General features: G+C 38.1%; 1 protein-coding gene across 3 annotated transcripts in view; it reads right to left on the reverse strand.

Annotated features, from left to right (window-relative positions):
* Window positions 1-14,715: 14,715 nt before the first annotated feature.
* LOC108702958 (voltage-dependent L-type calcium channel subunit beta-4) overlaps window positions 14,716-18,223 on the reverse strand; it is a 67,746-nt gene continuing 64,238 nt past the window's right edge. For all 3 annotated transcript variants that reach the window (XM_018238781.2, XM_018238782.2, XM_018238783.2), the window contains one exon: window positions 14,716-16,669. In XM_018238781.2, the coding sequence (XP_018094270.1) occupies window positions 16,409-16,669 (261 nt within the window). In that variant the 3' untranslated portion in view covers window positions 14,716-16,408. The remainder of the gene's footprint in view (window positions 16,670-18,223) is intronic.

Raw genomic sequence — 18,223 nt, forward strand, 5'->3', positions numbered from 1 at the left:
AAGAAACTTGTCTGGCTGATTATCCTGCTGCATTGATCTACACCAGGTACCGGGAGTTGCACGGGTACACTGGGGGCCGGGGGCACACTACAAGCAGTTTTGGCCTGGTCACACATCGCCTTAATACACAGCAAAAGTACACTCAAGGGTGTGCTACACTCATACACCTACAGCACCTCCCAAAAGGTTCAGAATAATCCAATAGTCATTTGCATGCCGGAGGCAATGAGTGTGCACCAGCCTCTCTTCCCTTAAAGGGACAGCACACAAACAGCATATATGCTCTATCAAGCTGTGAACCTAGCAAATGCAGGTTTCCAAAGTTTCTCTGGAGGAGTATGAATCCAAACCACTGGCAGTTGATAAGCGATAAAAGAAAATTCATAGTTGAACACCAGTTCCCAGCTTGAATGAGTACTAATCAACATGATGATCCGGCAACAGGTGCTCTGATGTCCTGCTCACCCTACCTCCACCCAGTCTCAATACCAGGGGAGACAATGTAATAAAAAACACTCTGGGGCATTATAGGAAATTGCCCAGTGTTTGCTAAATTAAGTCACATGTCAGGGGGTGATTTCCATTGGTGCCCATTAGCATGCGAAGGAACAGGAAATAGTGAACCCTAGATATTTAACCCTTGTCACTCATTTTAGTCTTTGTATGTCACCTTCCAATCAGGCACCTTAATAGAAAGAGTGGATTCCCTTTGTTTATTACAAGGCCACTGAATACACTGAAGTGGTCTGCCAGGTCTAGAGCATGATGCAGAAATTCCTCAGGGTCTGCTAAGAATAGCAGAATGTTGTCAGTGTATAGGGCTATCTTTTCTACAACCTCTTATATTTAATTCCAACAACTTGAGGGGACTGGCATATCATTATGACCAATGATTCTATTGCCAGGGCAAACAATAGGGGGGACAGGAGACAGCCCTGCCTGCTCTTTAATTCCTTGAAGAGAGTATTATTTACCTGTATTCGAGCGATTGGGGATTGGTAAAGTAGTTGAATCCATATTATAAAGTAACACCCTATCCCAAAGTTCTCCAGCACCTGCCATAGGTATGGCCATTCAACAGAGTCAAATGCCTTGGTAACATCTAGAGTTACCAAGGCATTTGACTCTGTTGAATGGCCATACCTATGGCAGGTGCTGGAGAACTAGAGACGCTAAGGTTCTGGTACCGGCATTACTATGCTCAACTTGGAGGTGGGAGTATAACCTCCTCAGGTTGGTGGCAGTACTTTTATTAGGCATAAACCCTGTTTGGTCCGGGTGCACAATTGTGGTCATTGCTTTATTTAGACGTTGGGACCGAATTTTTGCTATTATATTAACGTCCGTATTTATAAGGGAGATGGGCTGATAAGAGAAGAAAGACTCTGGGTCCCTCCCTTCTTTGAGTATAAGTATTATTGTAGCAGAGTAGAAGGATTGGGGAAGTGAGCCAGCTTCCCTCGCCCCTACTAGTGTGGCATGTAGTTTGGAAACTAGTTGCTCACAGAGGAGTCGGTACCAAGCAGTCGGCAAACTGTCTGGCCCAGGAGTTTTTCTTGGGGAGAGGCTGCCAATGGCTTCCATCACTTCCCCCAGGGTTATTGGGCCATCTAGATAGGTGGACTCAGGCTTAGTCTGGGAAATGTAATTCCTTGTAGGAATTGGTCTACTTCTTCTTGGGTGTAGGAGGTGCGCGTGGTATTGAGGTCCCGATAGTAGTCTGCAAAGGCCTATGCGATATCCTCTGTTCTAGTCACATAATTGTCCTGCATGTCCCTGATTCTGGCAATCATTTTAGGGGGGTTGTTTAGTTTGGCAAGATAAGCAAGGATCTTTCCATTTTTATCACCTTGACCTTCTGGTTGGTGTATAGCAGCTTCTTGCAAGTGGAGTTATTAATCTGTGCCAGGTCTAGGTCTCTTAGGGCAATAACTAGGGTTTGATGGCTTGCTACATTCCCATTTGTCACAGTAGGCTTTTTCAGATGCCAGGACTTTATCAGCAGCTTCTGTGACTGCTTATTTAGCTGTGTGTGCTCTGGTGATCATTGAGATCAGAGAGCCCCAAGCTACTGCTTTAGAGGCCTCCCATACTATATTGCTTTAAGCTGAATGAGAGTTTACCTTCCAGTATGTCACATACTCCTTACTACTTGTTAAGCTATAGGGGAGAGAGTCTCCACTGGAAGTGCCTGGTTTGGGGTGTAGTGCTTATTACCAGGGATAGTGGGACATGGCCAGACAGGGCTCTAGGGAGGTATGTGGCTTCTTGTACCCACTGGTTGAAGTCTGGAGAGCCAAGGGCCATATCAATATGGGATTCGGTTCAGGATTCGGCCTTTTTAAGCAGGATTCGGATTCGGCCGAATCCTTCTGGCTGGCCAAACCGAATCTGAATCCTAATTTGCATATGTAAATTAGGGGCAGGAGGGAAATCACGTGACTTTTTGTCACAAAACAAGGAAGTAAAAAATGTTTTCCCCTTCCCACTCCTAATTTGCATATAATTAGGTTATTCGTCCGAATCTTTAGCAATTCAGAGGTTCGGCTTAATCCAAAAAAGTGGATTCGGTGCATCCCTAATATATTTGTTAAGCCTACAGCTCCGAGCCATTGATTGAGGGGGGTAGCTTGCACTGTAGAGGCATGTAATCTATCTAGTGTTTGATCTAGTACTGTATTAAAGTCCCCCATGATGCAAAGTGGACATGGCAGGTATGCAGAGAGTTTAGTGAAAATAAGGTCTAGCAACTCCGCTGTAAAGGGAGGGGTAATATAGATATTGACCAGTACCATTGCTTGGTTATTGATTTTACAATGTATGATTATGAATCTACAAAAATGATTCGTATTGACATTTAATATCTCAAATTGCTAATTTTTCCAAACTAAAATAGACACTCCTTTGGAGTATGTGGAGTATGGGGGCATGGTACACCTTGTTAACCCATCTTTTTTTGAGGGAGAGTAATTTTTGTTTTGTAAGGTAGATCATTGAATAGGTGATTCCAGCATCCCGCAGTCTCCTTTTGATGCCTTGGAAGGAGGCGCGTTGCTTTTGTATCGCAGGTGAGTTATGCGGATAGAGACTGAAAGGGCTTCCATTGTAGGTGAGTGGGCCTTTCTTCCATGCTGCTCCTAGCGCTGCGTTTCTATTTCAGTAATTCAGAAATCGCATGACAAATGGCCGTGGGTTGGAGCCAGGTAGTAGGGTCCTTGTGGGGATGCGGTGAATGCGTTAGATTATTAGCACTTGTGAGAAGTTGTCTGCTCCCCGCTGCTCCCGCAACCAGCTCTTAGCATAGGTTTCTGGGGCATTTCCTTCTTACCAATCAAAGGTTGTTTTGGTGGTGCCTGTCCTCGGCCCGGTTAGTAATTGTTTGCACTTGCACAGCTGAGTGATTTCATCAGGAATGGGGCGCATTGTGTCTCCTATTTCGGACACTCTGCGTTCCGCTTCAGTTGTGCGCTCACAAAGGTTCTGGAAGTCCTGACGCAGGAGCGACAAGTCGACCTTGATAGTCTCTAACTGTGCGGTCATGGACGCATGGGTTCCCTTAATGCCGTTAAGTAGTTTCACGTTGGTGGGTTCAGGTACTGGGGCATTGCCAGTACGGCAGTCCGAGGCTGGGGAAGGCGGATACGCATCTGCGGCCCTGTCAGTATCTTGAGAGTCGTGGAAGTACCAGTCCATTCGGTTTTCAGGCTTGGATCTGTTTCCATGTTTCCCCATATTGTAGTCAGGCGGTTAATATGCCAATCTGCTGTAAAAGGTAGCTGGTGATGCCCAGGAATATGATCAGTTTTGGAACAATCATGTTTTTTTCCCTACTGATATAAAACACACAAATACATAGATAAATTCAAACAAAATTACCTGTGCCAATATTTGCCAATTATCTATATATGTGCCCTACTTATATACAAGTAAACTGAGCCATTAAATAAAATCAAAACACAGGAAACGGTCATTACAAGATTTTGCATTTATTATAGAAAAAAAGAACATGTTAATGCAATTCATTTTTACACTTTTAAATTCCATAAAACAAGCCCAGAGAAATTAGGATGCTGTAAGCATGCAATCTGCATTTTCTTTGTTAAATGTTCCTTTTTATCACAAAAATAACACCACTTTTGTATCTCTGTAAGCTACTAAAGCAAGGGGAGGGCGGAACATGCAACACTACGTTTTTGCATAGTATTTTTGTTACCCAGCATGCCTTGTTGAATGCTACACATATCCATAAGTAAAATAGAAAGGGAAAAAAATCTGAATAAAACATATACAAACTTCAGACTGTTTTGGTTTATTAAAGGCAAAAATGAACTCCACAGTCCAACTGTATCTGCTTTGGGTAGATATGTTTTTTCGCAACATTATTGGAGCATGAATACTTTGATTTCCACTGATTTAAAAACATCACAATTTTGTCCTGTATTTTTTAGATATTAAATATTTTTAATTCTTTAAAGCGGTATAGCCACGCATTGGTTCAGGTCCTGATTCATTTTGAAAATACAGAAATTATACATTTTTTTTTTAGTTAACACAAACTACTTCTGTGCTCTTCATAATATCACACTTGCGTTCACATTATTTTATTGGTCATGGTAATTAAGATACCAAAGATAACAACATTACTTTATACAGAGAGAAACATATATATATTTTTTTTCATTACAGTGTCCTGTAAAAGAAAAATACACATCTTCATGAAAAAGTGGAAGTATCCACGAACTGCAATTACTGGAAATTATCCTTACAATGAGGTGAAGGTTTAAAGAAAGCGTTGGAAATCATCCTATACCTGGCATTAATTTCTGTCTTTTTTAAAATGTTTTATTTAAAAACAGCTGCCAAGCTTTACAATCATTTTTTGTTGTAAACGTATCAACTTGTGCTAATACAAATGTGCTTCAAATCTTGAATCGTATTGGCAAAATATATCTATTTTCGTACTATACAATTATTTGGTCTATTCAACAGAAAATGGTATGGGTGGAAATGTGCGGTGAAGACACTAATATGAAACTGAAATCATAAATGTATTTATTATACATTTTATCCAAAGGCTTTCAGAACCTGCAGTCGATAAAAGAAACTCTATTCCCTATTTGTTCTGTAAACTCTACAAAAATTTGTTTATTTTACAAAAATAATTTCATACGCAACTGTTGAGGCAAAATTGCACATATTTTTTAGTTATGGAGATTCTGATATCACTACAAAATTACCAAAATATGCACTAAATCCATTTTTAAATTTTAGAACTTTTTGTAAAACTACATATTTTGAAGCAAGATTATACTCTACATATGTATAATACAGGCCCAGTAGTTATTTTGTCACTTGGGGGCAGCGATTTCATTTTTGCAAGATTTTTTTATAACAAAAATAACAAATATAGGGTTTTTTTTATCCTTTATTTATAAATTACTGACATGTTACTGATCATAATGTACCGGAGCCCCTGGCCCAGAGTCGTTTACAAAAGTTCTTCCCTCACCCATTCATATAACAGGCCAGGGTCAAATTCATCTTGTGTTGATGAGATACTCACAACAATGTTTACCTGTTATAATTTACCTGTTATAATATTTTAGCATCACCGTTTTCAGGACCTGTAGGATGCACTGCTTAAGAAGCGCTGCCTCTTCTCCGAGGCAGTGTGCAGTAATCCAAATGAGTAGTTCTTATATCTGGGATTGCATTTTTTAGGCTAATGCAGGCCTATAAATATAATGCTTCCAATATTGCCTCCTTGTATTGATACTGAGATAAAATTCCTTACAGACAGTGCCCTGATTAAAATTAAAATAACACTCAAGACACTTGCAATAGAAGTGAACAGTGCCAAGTCATGCTTATTTTCTTCCCACTTTACTATAGATAATTTATAAAAGGATTTCTCACCAAAATACTCTAAAAGTCCAGTTGCTGATGTTGGAGCTGTAAATCGTGAACACATTTCTCTTGGTCCATTGATGAATATGCCCCAAATTGATATTACAGGATCAGAAATTTTTTTATTGTTTTCATTGCCACCTGGTCTACAAAAAGTAGCAACAATGAAATAGGAAAACAATGAAACCTTTATTATAGGGGTCTTGCACTGACTAAGCAACTTTGCTCATGATGCAATTTAGCATCCACCATGTTCTATCCAGCAATCACCTGCTAAATCAGCAACAAGTTGACATTCCTGCACCAGTTTTAGAGCCGAGGCCAGCTGCAGGTTTCATAGGCTTTACTATGAACTTACTAAAACATATTGTGAAAAACATAAAAACATTTTTAAAACACCCAAGATAGGTAATTGAAATGTTGGGAGAAGCAAAAAACCCAATTCAACTGCTTAGGTGGGAACAAACTTCTTTTGCATTGGACACTTTGGGATGTTCTAAACTAATATGCTAGGTATGTCATCTATTAAATTAATATTCTTCCAGCCTTGGTTTCTGCTGAATAGACCATATAACGTTTGCTACATTGATTAGTTCCTAAAGCACACAGAAAACGAAACTCAACTAACTACTAAGGTTACGTGCAGCACCAGAGAATCAGGGAATCTGTAAGCTTGCATTAAGTGGCAAACATTTGCAGAGTTAAAACACTAAAAAAACATTCCAAAAAGAAGGGTCTGGTGGTTCTTGTTTAAACCAGTCTAGTACAGAACCAGTTACCTCTGAGGTCACCACAAGTGGATATATAATAGATGAGTTAATGTTGGGAGCAGCATAAGGCTATCTGGAAGAGGTGGACTGGCTTTGGCAACCATTGTCCGGTTCATGAGGTTTTTTGCCAACATGTATGATACACAGGTAGCTTTGTTGTGTATTCTACAGATATGTAAACTGGATTTCCGGTGATGGGTTGAATTTAACTTTAATTGACATCAGATAAAGTAGTCTTTACTGAAGCCTCATCATTCTAATCCTAATGGTTCTCTGTAGTCTCTGTAAGGCATATAATAAATACAGCATATATAAGTGCATCCAGGAGCCAAATATTTCATTTCAACAAGAGACCGTTATATTTGCTATTTAATTTTAAAAAATCTATCAAAAATGTTTATATTTTTCTCATTCTTCTTTCTGTTTTGACTTATAGTTAAATGATCTTTGCTTCTACATTGTTAGTCTTGTAAAAATAGTATGTTTACTTTTGACTGATATTATTGTAATTATCACGCAGAGGACATGAGCCCCCAAGTACCCAGAGGCTTCTGTGGAGTTGATATCTTGGAAACACTATAAAATATATAATTTATCACCACAAAGTACATTGTTCTTGACCCGTTTGTGTTCCAGTAGCATTCACTGCCAGCCAGGCATCTGACTGTATCCACAAGTACCTTCATCTGATGAATCGTAACTTATTTTGTTGCATCTAATGCAGGTACCTTCTAATGTAAGTATGAGCAAATTCTTCTGTTCACCAATCAGTTGCCCAGCAGTGAACTCTATGGGAACGCACAACCCATAGCCCATATGTGCTCCTAGACTGGCTTGTGTATTTTGTAGCTGCAGCAAATGTTGTACCATAAAACAAAACTAATTCTTGAGATAGCCGAGCAACTGTACAATGTTTATGTAGCCCCCAAAGATTTAAATTTCCTTTTGGGGTCTCATTGTTTAATTTTATGATAGAACTGACCCAATTTCAGTGACTTGGGAAAACTATGCCATGAGTTATACCGACACCTAGGCTTTGAGGTTTTTCTTAGTTGGGACTAAAGGAGATGTGACAGACCACAGGTTATATTTAAAAAGTTCTGGAAATGTGTTTCTGTGACTAATGCTTTATCTTAATTTCTATCGAAGGGGCTTCTGTGTACTGTGCTTTTGCAGAAGGGACAACAGAACAGAAAAAATTATAATGGAGCAGTAAACTTGCCTCTAAATACTTCTGCTTTGGAAACTTCCAACCCCTTCCTCACTTTTAAAAGTCACTGCATGGTAGAGTATCTGTTTATATGTTTGCATTTTGATGATGTGATGAAGGCATATAAAGATAGAAGATTAATTACTGCACACTACCCTGTGTCACTCATTCCACAACTGAGTGTTGATCACACTTCACGAACAGCACAAACGGAACTCTTGAAAACAGGATCATACTACAGGTAGGCAGTACCCAACAACCCATCTACCCTCTATAAAGCTGGCCATAGACGAAAAGATCCGATCATACGAATAGAGGATTCGTACAATTTTCGGACCGTGTGTGGAGAGTCCCGACATTTTTGGCTGGCGGAGATCGGTCGTTTGGTCAATCGGACAGGTTAAAAGATTTCTGTCGGCTGAATGGTTAGTGGCAGGTCGGGAGATGGGGAAGTCTGATCGTTCGAGGATTCAAACGATCAGATCTTTATATCTATGGCCAGCTTTAGATATTGAACCTGGACTAAAATAGCTTACATTGAAACCAATCCATTAGAAATGTTCATACAGGTCAAAAGCGAGTTTAAAAAAATCAAAGCTATTCTATAAGAGGTCAGGCAGAGGAGGATTCCTTTTTATTCTGGACTGGCAGATTGAATTGATACCTAATTTGGCTGCAAGGCTGAAAGAGTGCCTATAAAAGGAAGTGGGAGGTTGGTTCTTCCCCTACATGTGCTGAGGGGAACACCAACAACCTAGATTGATTCAATTCCTTAGGATAGCATGATGGCTGCATCCCACTGAGCCTACACATATAGCAATGGTTCGCCAATTTGGCTGAAGCAAAAGTAAACCAACAAAGCCAAGTCAAGCAGGACCACTGCACAACAAAATCATAAATCCATGTAAATAGACACATTCATGAAACAGTGCTCTTTGCAATTCTACTGGATCCTGTGCAAAAACTTTAGCAGGAGATTATAGATAACGGCATCACCCTTATATTACTATATTTGGATCCTGCTTCCTCACCCAACATATTTACAAAATAAAGGCCAACATACAACTAGTGAAATAAAGGAAAGCTTCAGAAACATGAAATCATTTCCATAAGAAAACATTCACCGAAGAAGGTGTAAATATTTTATATCCATTAGCACTAACCACAGCTGTTATTGGCACTCCAGAAAATGCAATGTTTGTATGCAATAATGACAGTGACACTAATCTGAACGCTCTCTATATTCAAGCATGTAACGGAAGACTTAAAATAAACATTAAAGGCTTTCAAAGTAATCACGTGTTTTTTTGCTGTTGAGTAGAGCATAAAGTAGAGGAGCCAGGTATTTCTGAGATATATCTACAGAAACACCTACCTTTCCCTGGTGCACTCAAACAACTGGATTATGATTAAACTCAGTGATGAACATTATAAATCAGTTGCACCAAGAAAACTTTTGTTTGGGGGAAGAATCAGCCCTGGTCTCAACCTTGCAATCTAGCTTTCATGTATAGTTTGCCAATTGCTGTCAGCTTTGAATAATAATATGCTACTCAGTTGTTATGCAGAGATGCCAAACCCATGCCTTAATTCAAAACCCTTAATTTTTGCCCAGGTTAAAAAAAATATTAAAACAAAATTATAAATATAAATATATATATATATATATATATATATATATATATATATATATATATATATATATATATATATATATATATATATATATCGAAAAAAACCTAATTTCTGCACTAGCTAATGCATCATTGATAATTAAAACAAAACCATTGTTGGCTGTCTGGCTAGAGAGACTTAGTTTGGTTACAGGCATGGAACTAACAAACATATTAACAACCTATATGAAATATTGATAATATTGCATGCTTCTGAAGACCGTGAAGGTCAAAAGGCCTTGAAGAGAAAACAGGCAAATATAAATGTATCACATTTGTGTTAACAAATCGAAAACAATCTCATGATCTTACTGGTAAAAGAGAGTTATTGGCAGGCTGGGAAGCATTTCTAAGCAAGCACATGCAGTTTTGTTCCAAGCTACAACTAAGATATAGACTCCAACTCTTGAGCATATTAGTATCTAGGCAGTAAGCCATGGCAACCTATCTGTTCAACCAGCTCTAGGTAGAACAGTGCCAGCAAAATTTTGATTGGTTGCCATGGTTTACTGCACTAGTAAAAGTAACTTTTCTGAGCTAGTGTTAGTAAATGAGCCCAACTGAGTTTTATTTTGATAAGCCAACCTGTGGCTTTCAGCATTTATTAATTCTGGGAATTGATAGAGTGGCAGGTTGGATATCGCTAATCCACAGAAATGGCTTCTTTTAGCTTCTTTGCCTTAGGAAAGTGAAAATGTTTAGGGTTCAGAAAGATATAAGGAGTTCAGTGCTGGAGAGGCACTAGAGTGGTAACATTATTCCTTATAATTAAGGCAGCATACATACAAGCTATGATAAATCTCTAAGCAACAAGTAGAATTTTTCTTCGAGAAACAGTGTACACTACCAAACCTTTAGGAAAAAGGCATCAGGGCACAATGTCACTCTACCTTCTGTAAATCACACTATGGCACATCACAGAACTTTAAGAAGGCTACACTACATTAAAAGTCCATGCTACAGACAGATTTTATTATATTGAAATACCTGAAAATATGTTTACCACAGAAGAGATTTGTTCAGAATATTCTTCAAAGAGCACAGATATAGTGCAAAAGTAGGATGAGGCTAAATACTCGGTAGCAGTAAGTTCAGCATGCATTGGATTTGGGATTTGATTCAGTTTTTGGCAAGACTTGGATTAGGCCAAATAGGTAGGGCTTAAATAAACCATAAACAAAATTTTAACTTCCATGTTAGTGATATGAACAACAGAGTACATCATGTTTTTACTTGCAAAAGCTTAAATTGTGGAGATAATCTTGATTACTGCACATCTCACATCTGACTATGTACATTGAGATTTGACATTTGGGCATTTAGCCCCATACAAACTATATGTTCTAAACATAATTCAAATGTTCTGCTTAATTGCTTTTTACTTCTCCAATAGGATGTAGTGGTGAAGCTTCAGTTAGGCCCATAAATCTTTGGACAGAGACACCTTTTTTCTAATTTTGGTTCTGTACATTACCACAATGAATTTTAAATGAAACAACTCAGATGCAGTCGAACTGCAGACTTTCAGCTTTAATTCAGTGGGTTGAACAGGAAGATTGCATAAAAAATGTGAGGAACTAAAGCCTTTTTTTAAAACAATCAGGGGCTCAAAAGTAATTGGACCATTGACTCAAAGACTATTTCATGGGCAGATGTGGGCAACTCCTTCATTATGTCATTATCAGTGAATCAGATAAAAGCCCTGGAGTTGATGTGAGGGGGGGGGTGCTTGTATGTGGAAGATTTTGCTGTGAACAGACAACATGTGGTCAAAGGAGCTCTCCATGCAGGTGAAACAAGCCATCCTTAAGCTGCAAAAACAGAAAAAAACCCATCTGAGAAATTGCTACAATATTAGGAGTGGCAAAATCTACAGTTTGGTACATCATGAGAAAGAAAGCACTGGTGAACGCAAAAAGACCTGGACATCCAAGGAAGACAACAGTGGTGGATGGTCTTAGAATCATTTCCATGGTGAAGAGAAACCAAAAAAGTGAACAACACTCTCCAGGAGGTAGGCGTATCGATATCCAAGTCTACCATAAAGAGAAGACTGCATGAAAGTAAATACAGAGGGTGCACTGCAAGGTGAAAGCCACTCATAAGCATCAATAAAAGAAAGGCTAGATTGGACTTTGCTAAAAATATCTAAAAAAGCCAGCACAGTTCTGGAAAAACATTCTTTGGACAGATGAAACCAAGATCAACCTCTACCAGAATGACGGCAAGAAAAAAGTATGGAGAAGAGGTGGAACAGCTCATGATCCAAAGCATACCACATCATCTATAAATCATGGCGGAGGCAGTGTGATGGCTTGGGTGTGCATGGCTGCCAGTGGCACTTGGACACTAGTGTTTATCCATGATGTGACACAGGACAGAAGCAGCCGAATTAATTCTGAGGTGTTCAGAGACACTGTCTGCTCAAATACAGCTAAATGCAGTCAAATTGATTGGGAGGCGTTTCATAATGACCCAAAACATACAGCCAAAGCAACCCAGGAGTTTATTCAAGCAAAGAAGTGGAATATTCTTAAATGGCCAAGTCAGGCATCTGATCTGAACCCAATTGAGCTGCATTTCACTTGTTGAAGAATAAACTTTGGACAGAAAGGGCCACAAACAAGCAGCAACTGAAAGCCGCTGCAGTAAAGGCCTGGCAGAGCATTCAAAGGAAACCCAGCAGGCCATGACTGGCAATCTGTTGGTTCTGGCAAATGTCAGAGGGGCTGCTATAATGTGCCATAGAAAGTCAGTATTTAGTTGGCTGGTTGGGGTTATTTGGGCCTCTGTGTACCTGAAATGCCAGGGCCTATTTTAATTCTCAGTCCAGCCCTGAAACCCAGAATCGGGTTATGTCCATGAGTTCAAGACTTCAGGCTGTCATTGCCAGCAAAGGGTTTTCAACCATTAGAAATGAACATTTTATTTTCAGTTTTTAATTTGTCTATTTACTTTTGAGCCCCTGAAATTAAGTGATTGTTTTTAAAAAAGGCTTTAATTTTTATGCAATCTTTTTGTTCAACCCACTGAATTAAAGCTGAAAGTCTGATGTTTAACTGCATCTGAGTTGTTTCATTTAAAATTCATTGTGGTAATGTACAGAACCAAAATTAGAAAAAAGATGTCTATGTCCAAAGATTTATGGTCGTCACTGTAAGTGAGTAAAAGATTGCTACTGCATGAAGACTAGTCATGAACTATAAGCCGTTTGTGTAGCTCTTTTGTACGTCAATCAGATATAAGGATGAAGGTAAGTGATTAAGAAATGCCTAGAAGCCATTTGGTAGCTACTTTGTGGAACAGCCAGATGTCAGGATGAAGCTATATGAGCAAGAAATTGTTTCTTGATGAAAATTAGTCATGAATTAGAAGCTAATTGTGTAGCTTTGTTTTGGAACAGTCAGGTGTCCGGCTGAAGCTATATGAGCAAGAAATTACTACTGGATGAAGACTAGTCATGAACTAGAAGCCACTTGGTAGCTACCTTTTGGAACTGTTGCATGCCAGGATGAAGCTACATAAGCAAAAAATTGCTAAGATTCGTCATGAATTAGAAGCTAATTGTGTAGCGTTGTTTTGGAACAGTCAGATGTCAGGATGAAGCTACATGAGCAAGAAATTACTACTGGATGAAGACTAGTCATGAACTAGAAGCCACTTGGTAGCTACCTTTTGGAACATTTGCATGCCAGGATGAAGCTACATAAGCAAAAAATTGCTACTGCATGAAGACTAGTCATCAACTACTACTAGTCTCATAACATTTGCATACATTGTGTGTGTGTCAATCAGATTTATGGATGAGGGATGAAATTCTAACTACATGTGGACTAGTCATCAACTGCAACTGTGTAACTTGCTTTTGGGATAGACAGATGAAAGTGTGGAGCTTCATTAGTAAGAAATCACTATGATCTAGAACTAATTCATGTTTCTTGCCCATATTTCCATGAGATATAAGAAAACATGAGTACATGAGTTAGAAAGGTCTACTGCCTGAATAACAAGTTGCTCTTTCTTGAATTAATCAAGGTTAAGGGTAGTTACATGCAGATACATTCCGTAATGCATGTACAACAAATCATTTGCATGCTCATGATTCAAACAACCCTAATTCTCACATTTTGCTGCAGCAAAAAAATCAGCTCATGTAGCGTGATATTAAGAAATAAACTGTATTTAGGTGCAGGATGAAACAGAAATTAATAGATAATCTAGGATAGATTGCAATATTGCTAAACATAGAAAGTTGATACATAACTGAAACCTATAATATAGATATTATGCAATTGAGTAGAGCCTATTTTAGCATATTCCTACATACTGTAACTGGGAGTTATTTTCTGCCTTATTCCCACATCATCAAAAAACTAGAAAAAGGAAACTAAAGTCTCAAACTACTCTGGCTTTTGTTTGTAAATCAATTTGGTACGTTGATTTAGCAAAGGAAGAAATCAGCTACGGATGTAATACTTTTATTGATACTGAAATATGTTGAATACTATGGGCACCACATGAAGAGCTGATGTGGGTAAGGATAGAATATGATGTGTGGGTTCTGCTATGGGATTAGGATTCCAGGGTTGTATTGAGTTCTGTTTAGGGTCTGGGGTGTGTTGTGTGGTTTATGCTGGGGTGTTTTGTTAGGATTTGACCAAAGACTGAATCTTATTGTACAAATCTCTGGTTAAGTGTTTACTGGGCAGGTTGGGTATTTGGTGTCAAAAATCAATTTTGTCTTTATTTTTTGTCACTGTTCTTGCTTTATATATGTACAGATGAAGGTTTTACACAATCTCATTGCTAGTATTTAGGCTACATTTTGCGTCTTGTCATGAGCCATTTAAGTAGATAGAAAAACCCGATAACATCCGGATAACAGGAAGGCCATCTCTCACCTGCCCAAGATATTCCCCGCATTTCACACTCTATATTAGCAATGTCTAAATTCAGCAGTTATACAGGACGTTCTTTGTACAGGTTACCGCAAACTAAGAAACAAAAACAATATACAGCCTTAGTCAATTGTAGCGTTCCATATGTGCAAATACTTTGCAAAATTAATATAGTGTAATTCAAAACTTATGTTATACCTGCACACACTGATCTAAGAAGGGCCCAGCTTTTCTAGCATAAAATGAGTAACTACACACCAAGTCCAGTATTTTTATTTTCATTATATACAAGCTGGTTCCAACTTGCAGTTGTATAATTACAGAAAGAGCCAGATCTATGCTAAAATGATAATCTTTAAACAATAAACACAATAGGCCCCTACCTGTGTGACTAGGAATCAATTGGCTATTATTAGCCTAAACCTGAATCGCATGAGCACCTGACTGTGGTAGTGATTTTGATAATTGGTCTTAAGTTTTACAGAATTTGGTTTGCAGTTTGTGAGGTTATTGAATCTCGAGTAAATTTTCTGTGGGTTTAAACCAAGAACCATAGATTTCATCAATATTATGAAATAATACTATACATTAGTGTCACACCAAAGCCAGCATCATCCAGATACTTTGGATTTGGCAACCCAATTCTAATCCTGGTTTTACAGCCATTTTGTTATACAGGAGTCATCAAATTGACTATCATCAGTGGAACTACAGTCAATCAAAGGAAAATGGCCCATTGCTAATATACATTATCCAATCATTATCGCGTCGGAGGACTTGGTACTTATCTGTACTGTCCAAAGACTGATTTAGTACATCACTAATGTACAGGTTAAAAATCAGCTATAATAGTGTTATATGAAAATCAAAATAAAGTCGTGGTAAATAGAAACCCCATAATCACCTAATTTAAAAAAAAAATCACATTCTTTTGCATGCAACTATGAATGGCTCCAGAAAGCAACAATGTTTTTTTCCTGCGATTGAACATGATTTAGGATTTGTGTTGATTAATGGCTCAGTATACTATAAAAATCACCTTCCAGATTCTAACTATTGGGTTATTTGGTCATTAGAGAATTGTATAGATGCTGAGAAATTCTAAAATGATTTCAAATTGATCTTTGATTCTATGGGAAAAAAAGATCTTTGATGGCAAAATAACTCAATATTGTCATCCAATAAAAATACACGTCAACTGCCTTAGCCTTGCAAAGAAATCCACCATCAGTAATTAATTAAAAATCTTTCGCCCAGTTCGATTCAGTTTAAACTCAACGTTAGAGCCCTGTAAAACGAAATTGTTTCCACTGATATGATTCAGCCTTAAATTCTACAGCCCGCAAAGGAAAAATTGTAACACTATATTCAAATAAAAAATCGCTACTATTTTTTTTTCCTTGGGTGTTCCTTTTTTTCTTAACCCCTCCCCCCAAACCGTTCAACGTAATAATTATATTTAAATGAATGCAACATGCTCAAATAGACTTTCCAGTCAATTAACCCAAATTCCAAAAGGAATTGGCGTATAAATTGGTTCCAACTGGAACTGTTCATTTGGAATTTCCAGTTCAGGAAATTGTACATATACGCGCCTTGACGAGTACCCTAGATAACAAATAGATGTGTGTAATACTCCATGGAAACAGATACTGCCATAATGTTAATGTTCTAGTAAAATATCTGTGGATAGGGCACAATAAAGTTTACCTTCACGTATACATATGGGTATGGTTACTATTTTGCCTGTGATATAGCATCAGATGACACCGTGTTACAACTGGCAAAACAAAGTGATTTGTATATTCTATCTACCATATGTTGTGGCAAGTTACATCACCCCAATGCAGTTTTTCAACCTGCAATGCATATCAGAACTTCTGGCTGCACTGTAGGTTCAATGGACAGCAAATGGGTTGATGACCACTTAGTTTGTTCATTTTCTGTGACTCAAAGCCTATGCCTAGAATCATGGCTATATCCACCCGGTGAACCACGGTTCCGGTGAGGCTTGTAAGTGTCCTGATATGAGTCAGAGAACTCTTCTTCCACGAGTGGGTAATGGTCGCGACTGTGTTGGGAACTGGAAGACAAACGGTTCCTGCTCTTCCGAGCCCTTTCGTTGTGATAATTTTCATCAGACGTCATTAAACTTCTTCTCTCTATTGGAGAGTTTTCAGTTGAATGATTGCTGTGTCTCATACGTTGGCTCTAAGACATAAAAAGATATTGCAGATAATATAAGTGCTAATGGAAAACTTTAAGGAGTGGCACATTCCTATCAACATTAGGGATAATTTCAGTATCAGTAGGAAATAATCCTAGACTCCTATTATGTTAATCTTAATCCACCCTTAACTAATTTTTAACGCCTCCCTCTGACACCGTTTTTAGAAATGCTGGTGCTACCAGTCATACATACTTCACTTACAGGGGGGGTTAACGGGGTTAACGTGACCCCAAGATCAGCATGACTGGCATACCAGGAACTGTTGACCATAGATTGTGAACTGGGAGTTTTCCTATTTCAGCACCAGCATTTGTGTTTGTCTAAGTTTGAACAATGACTGGCATACCCACTGCTCTCAGGAGGTCTTGGTTAAGCATGTATTGTCAAAGGAGCAGTTACTAGTTATAATGGGGCAAGTTGCAAAGTCCAAAAGAAGAGACACAAAGCACCATAGTTTATGGCCACCATGCACCTCATCACCCATGAGTTTCACCTGATGATTTCAGGTCCTACTACTAGCTATCTGTCTTTAACACACCATAAAGATCTCAACAATGATCTTCTAACTGGATTTGTCATCTTCTAACCCAGGTGAAACAGCTCTACTGGCTTTGTTTCCATCTGTATGATCTCACTTTAAGTATTTTCTCCAACTAAGGATCTTCATCCTCTGTACCTGTTTTTATTACTGATACCCTTATACTCTATCCTAGGACTTAAAGTGATACTGACACTAAAAATGTTATTTCAAAATATTAATCTACATTAAAAGTTACCTATAGGTCATGTTGATCGTTTTTCATTGATAGTTCTGGTTTTGTAATTAATTGTTTCTTGAAGTTCCTAAACCTGACTGTTTTGCCAACCTGACTCTCCCATCTCAACTTGTCACAGCTTCTAATGCTTATAAAGTCCAAAAAATCCTCTATAGTCATGCTGTATTAACAAAATATATTTATTGAATCATCTAAAATACAACATTACCCCACATGGAGCCTGTGTGGGGTAATGTTGTATTTTAGATGACTCAATAAATATATATTTTTAATATAGCATGACTATAGAGAATTTTTTTGGACTTTTTGAGTATTACCTCAGTTTGGTCACTAGAGGTCTCTGTCATGCTTTGTGTAATTAAAACAGTTTTTTAGTCCCTATAGCCAAAATACCTTTTTTTAGAGTTTCTAATGCTAACCGACTACTGTTGCACAAATATGGCAGCCCCCTCATAGAGTAACATAGGCGTAAGAAAGGTAATGTAAAAGCATCAGGCAGATACTTTTATGGCTACATTATTAATAGCATTCAAAGATAATGATATGATATGATAGATATTAAAAACAATTCTGGTGTCAGTATCTCTTTAATGTTCTGTAAATTTGCTACCTTGGGCACCTAATAGACCCTTATACCTTTAAGCACCATCGCAACCCTGTATTCAAATATTTCTTTACATAACTTCACAGCTTTAGGGACAACTAAACCAAAAAGACAGCTTTAGAGACAGCTAAATCAAAGCCTCATAGGATATTCCA

The sequence above is a fragment of the Xenopus laevis genome, chromosome 9_10S (assembly GCF_017654675.1).
Source record: "Xenopus laevis strain J_2021 chromosome 9_10S, Xenopus_laevis_v10.1, whole genome shotgun sequence".
In the NCBI taxonomy this organism is placed as follows: Eukaryota; Metazoa; Chordata; class Amphibia; order Anura; family Pipidae; genus Xenopus; species Xenopus laevis.